The 5,843-nt window shown below is 37.4% G+C and overlaps 1 protein-coding gene across 1 annotated transcript in view; it reads right to left on the bottom strand.

Annotated features, from left to right (window-relative positions):
- Positions 1-5,843, bottom strand: part of ddr1 (discoidin domain receptor tyrosine kinase 1) — a gene marked incomplete at its 5' end in the record, with an annotated part of 69,054 nt that overhangs the window by 14,686 nt on the left and 48,525 nt on the right. Inside the window, 2 exon segments of the mRNA XM_014031160.1 lie at positions 3,307-3,360; positions 3,833-3,970. Coding sequence (XP_013886614.1) covers positions 3,307-3,360; positions 3,833-3,970 — 192 coding nt within the window.

Here is a 5,843-nt window from a genome sequence, read left to right as displayed (position 1 = left end):
TGTGTTCATACTGCTAGATAGCGTTAGTACGGGACATTGAGACTTTTTGTTGCAGCGGGCAACCGCATCCCCCCCCCCCTTACTGGAACGACTGGGCGCACCAGTGCGACCGGAAATATTTTGAAGGCGCACTTTTAAAAAATAAGGTCGCATTTGCGACCAAATTAGTCGCACTCTAGAGCCCTGGAACTATCATTTTCTTTTGATCTAGGCTCAGTCAAAGCGAAACAGGAAGTGACATCAAAAGGGAAGTCTGAGAAAGAAAACTCCCTGGTCTTTTTTAAATTCAAAACTCTGACTCTTTTTCATCTCTCTGATAGTGACAAAAATAATCTAAATAAACACCAGATTCTTCTCTACTGTCTGTGTTGTTATTGTAGCAACGCTCTGTTCCCAAGCAGACATTCCCCTTGACATCATGTTACTTCACATGCGAATATCTCCACAACTGTTTATTTCAGTGGCGTGAAATGTTGTTTTTCAATATGTTATAAAATGTTATTTCAAAAATGCCTTCATGTTCATTAGAAAAATTTGATGTCACAGGCACTTTAAACTAATTATATTCAAACTGTTGTATTTTTTTGTTTCATTAAAACACAATGACACAAAAAAGACGAAATACTCAGTGCACACTTGGAAACAGTTTTGATTTTTGCTCCTGTAAAGAACTTTTTTCCACATCTTTTCTGTAGTTGTCTACAGGAGAGGAAACAATTTGAACCATTGCTCGCTGCAACAACATTCAGCTACATTTCTCTTCATCCTGTTGTCGATTTATTTGTGTGATTTTTTACATCCAGTTGCATCATTTACAGACAAAGTTATGGACAACAAATCTGGTATCTTTCTTTAACGAGGCAGTAAGTTAGTCGTGATGCCCTGATGCTGCAGCTTTTATAAAGATGAAGCTTTTTCTTTACGGTGTTCCTGCTACAGTCCAGCAGATGTACAGAAACTTTATGCTAACAAGAAAACCTGCAGTGATGTTTGTTTTTTACAGAGCAGACATTCATGATGTTTTTATCAGAACTCCTTTTATTCCCTGTTGGGCTATTAGTGGGTCCACAGATCTCTTAATGTTTTCCTGTAGTTCTTGTATTTATTTCCCTGCCTTTTCACAAATGCAGGTTGTGTTTTCAAATATAATTTTCACAAGTCAATTTTTAGGCAACGTAGCAGCAGCTTTCAATTTATTCCATCAGCAAATGTGTCCTCTTATTGTGAAGTGACAAACACTTCAGTCCTAAAAGGTTCTGTAGCTTTTCTTCCTGTGTTCTGTTTTTTTAACTGCTTCGTTTAAAGTCTTGTTAAAGTCATTTTTTTAAATGATTGTTTACATAAACATACTGTATGTTGAGAAGAACAGACATGGTCSGGAACACTCTGCTTTAATTTTCAGGGTGGAGCACCTCGGCAACCTAAACTTCCTTCAGTTGTTTGACTATCAAAAGATGTGYTTCATGTTTATGTTGCATCACATACATTAGATTCAAACTGACGGGTTTTAAGACCATAAATTACACAAATGCACCAWAAAACATCCCACATATTTATGTCTGGTTGTCATGCTTTATGTGAGATGAATAAACAGCCACGGGAAARAGTTTCAGGTGGAAAATGCTGTTAGATTGTGACTCTGAACACCCGTATGAAGAATCTCCACTTASAACTAAAACTATGTACAGGGTGAGTCAAAAGAGTCAGGACACCCCTTCATTTCAAAAAGATCAGGGAAAATAAAATATCTGAATCCCCCAGCAAGTCATTAGTTAGAGGGTCTATTATGAAGGTAAATATGTGTAGACACCAACCTGCAAAAATATGATTGTGCATCTGCAGAAAAGATTTGTATTTGTAATTTTAAAATTTCACCTGCAAAAAAAGTTTTACACAAATATTTTTTGTATGTAAAGTCACAGAAAAAATGGTTACAAATGCATAAAACAACATTTACACAGAAATAATTAGAGTTACAAACTCATAATTCATCATTTATTTGTGTGTATTTTTTAAAATTTGTGTCTACATATTAATTGCAACTCAAAGTTACGTCTCAACTCTGCTGCTACGAGCGCTCAACTCTCCTCCTGCGTGTGCACAATTCATGTCTGCGCGACACTTTCGACACAAATATTCCACCTGGGTCTGTCTCAAAACTAAGAGGGRTTTGGAAATGTGTCGCAGGCATCAAATCCAAAATGAGTGAATATTTGCAATCTGTTTGAAAATTAAATATTTTGTCCTTGCAGTGTATTCAGTTGAAAATAGGTCAAAAAAAGATTTAATTAGTTTTTATTTATGTTTTACACAACATCCCGACTTTATTGCAGTTGGGGTTGTAGGATCGTCTCRAAACAGAAGCTGGGACCAGATTAAAGACTCACTGATGATTTAAGTTTCCACAAAGATTTTAGTCAGCAGCACAATGTCTTCATTCAGTGCGTTGATATTTAACCACACGCTGGCAGCAGCTAATGCACTGAGCCTGTGAACATTAGCTCTCTCCGAGGAGTCACGGGGGTCACACACAGACACAGTTTCACCGGCCCGACTCTACATCTGACAGGGATTGTCTGTTTGAGCGTGCCATTAGTATTCCACCGATCCTCCGAGCTTCTAATAACCCGCTGCTCTGGGAACAGTTTGTCAGCTTGGTTTTGTCTTTCAGAGCTTTGTATTTAACTATTAATCAGAATCAGTCAGCATTTTGGCTTTTCTCCCTCCCTTTTCAAGGTCAGCTGTAGCATGTTTGCATGAGAAATAAATGACTTTCCTCAAGTGTGAACCAAAAACACAGTTTGTATTAAGCAGATTGCTTGTATGCAGATAAAAATATAAACACCTGCGCTCATAAATACTGATGTTTTATGCATTGAACTCCTCCATTTGTCTTCCTGCCAGTTAAACACCATGCTGGTAATCAATAAACCCTGACAAAAACACATCCAGCACAAAGCAGCCTACATGCCACTGCAAACTGTGTCCTGCCTTTTTTTWAAATTGTATTTTAAAATCCCGTTTGTGTTTCTGTGTAAACTAGAAACAGCTCGTCGGCAAAAACACGCCGTTTGTGAGACGACGGGAAGCCAAGATGATATTCAGTGTAAATGTAATTTATTACAGCTCCGTTAGAGTCACTTCCTCGAGCTGTTTATCTTCAAACTCTGGGGACAGAATCCAGCGCCAAATCCTGTCCCTCTAATCCCTGCAAACTGTCTGCGGAGCGCCGGGACGGGTATAAGATGCTGGAGAAGAGCCAGCTCAGTTTTCAAAAAATATTCTGTTGGTTTGTCGTTCTCTCACCTGACAGCGTCCAGTTACCAGTGGTGTCCATCATGAAGGTGGCGGGAAGGGACTCTGGAGGAGCGAGGGATGGACAAAGGAGGAATGCATGAGAAGAAAGGTGATGAAGACTCAAAAGGAGGAAGAGGAGGAGAGGAGATAACAGGATTGTGGTTCAGATGATCTTTCAACCATCCAGGCAGGGATTTTCTCAACATTCAAGCAGGTTTTTTTTTTTTTGAATAAATAATGATTTATGAGCCAGATTTCTTTGACTCCAGAGATATTTTAAAGATTCTGGCCAAGTTATAGAGATAAAACAGATTTTTAAATAAAATTTTCCTCCAATAAAAAAACTTCAGTTGCTGTTTCACAATGCTGACAGTGAAACTAAACTTAAAAGATGAGCAGAAAGAGGAGGTGAAATAATAGTAAAATCAGGAAAACTAAAAAAAAAGGGTAAAAATGGAGGAGGAAACATGACATCAACTCCACTGGCGTGAGGAAAGAAGAGGATCAAGAAGAAGAACGGAGGAGCAGAACTCACCAGAAGGTCCGGAGGTGGTGCTGAAGGAGCCGCGGCTCGATGTGGTGGAGTTCACAGGAGGAGAGGAGGTGGTGTCTGGAAACTTTGGAGGATTGTGAAGAAACGAATCGATGTTGGTGACGTCCTCCGCAAACGGCTCTGGATGCACAGAAATGAAGGCAATTTTGTGAAAATTTGTCATTTTTGGTCTTTTTTATCATCTTGAGATGTTTTTTGCACTGCTGACCGCTAACTTAATTTTTTTATTTCTTTGAGTTATTTAGTCTGCATCTAATAATATATGTGAGAGATATCTTTGATTTGTCATCATAATCAGGATAACTTATTGATATTTGGTCTGAATCCTATTTTTATGTTAGTCTAACGAGGAAGTTTTGATGTTATTAAGAATAAACCTCAAACAATGTTTTAATAATAAGATTTACAAGCAGCAAAGAGAAAAATCTTTGCTAGCTTGTGGGGAAAATGATAACAATTTAAGACTTTTCTGCCTAAAACCATGTTTTTTTGTAGCTACTGCTCGAAAAAGTGCTTCAAAAATTCTTTAAGATTATATTTCAGGGTTTTCATTCAAACAACCCATAGATAACAGCTTTAGTCTTTATATTTGGACAAAATTCAATTGTTACAAAGGTTGTAATTAATGCACTATAGCTGCCTTTTTCGACACACAAAAATTTTGGGAAATAATCCTCAGTTTGATGTGAAGGGTCACATATTTTCTTGACTTTTTTATATACTACATATTTTTCTTTTACATCTTTTGTTTTTTATTTTTTTGTTTAGGTTGCAGTTCTGCACCTCAACAACACCACAATGTTAAATTCCTTATAWGTAAAAATCTAATTCTGATTCTGACTGGGAAACTCCTGCTGAACAGGACAGGGTTTCCTCCCACTTGAAGGCTCCACTCCGATATCTGCTGTTTGACCATAAATCTGTCACAAATAGAGCACCATATTTTTCAGCAGACTCCTCCACACACATAGGAGTGAAAGCTAACCCAAGAGGAGGCTAAACATACAGGACTTATATTTACCTAAACCTCAGTGTTCACACATGTCACCTCACGACTGGCTGGAAGGAGCTAAAAGTCCTGATTCAGGCACATAATCTGCTCATATCAAAATATTTGGCAGCTTTAACAGTAAAATCTTCAGTTCACAGTGTGTTTTCCAGCAGAATCCAGGTTATTGTGTTTCATTTGTCTCATTTCATATCTGCTTGAAACAAATCAACGAGCCCAGACGTGTCAGAGCCCTGCTGGGTCACYTTGTTTCGACAGTTGAGTCTGAGTGATCCTTCGTTACTGATTTCTTATCACACAACAGCCGACACAGAGGACAGTCTAATTAGTCCCTATCTCAGCTGCAGTGTAGAAATAAGACAGTGTCTCAATGAGACAATCAGAAATCTTCATTTCCAGACATTTTTGTTTCACATGACCTTGATTTAGTCAAAAAACAAAAAAGACAGACGATACATGGAGGAAGAATCTATTCATTTTAGCACTAATGAGCTTCTAAATTAATCAGAAAAGTGGAAACAAAACCTGACTCATCTCCAATGGTCTGTTTGTTTGAATAACAGCATCTTTAACTACAAACTGTTGAAAATCCCACTAATCCTATTTATAATCCTTTAACTATTAAATTTAACTATTTCTACTCGTGTTTCTGGTTTTGTGTTAAGTAGTGATTTTGATTTGTAGTAGTTAATACTGTTATGTGCTGTGGTGCTTCTGAGTTACAACCCCAGGAAGAATAGTCTATACTGCAATGAAAACTAACCTAATAAATAAATAAATAAATAAATAAATAAGCAAGCTGATTATTTTCTGTAGCCGAACACTGTAAAATAATATAAAAACTGTTAAAAAGGGCAAAACATAAACGTGAATTTGGATCATGTACTATAATGTTAGAAACTACTTTGTTCAAGATTCATTAGTATGTCATTATGTGTGTGTGTGTGTGTGTGTGTGTGTGTGTGTGTGTGTGTGTGTGTGTGT

The sequence above is a fragment of the Austrofundulus limnaeus genome, unplaced genomic scaffold (assembly GCF_001266775.1).
Source record: "Austrofundulus limnaeus strain Quisiro unplaced genomic scaffold, Austrofundulus_limnaeus-1.0 Scaffold1193, whole genome shotgun sequence".
Classification (NCBI taxonomy): domain Eukaryota; kingdom Metazoa; phylum Chordata; class Actinopteri; order Cyprinodontiformes; family Rivulidae; genus Austrofundulus; species Austrofundulus limnaeus.
Note: the sequence above shows the minus strand (reverse complement) of the source record. Positions and strands in the feature narration are given on the sequence as shown.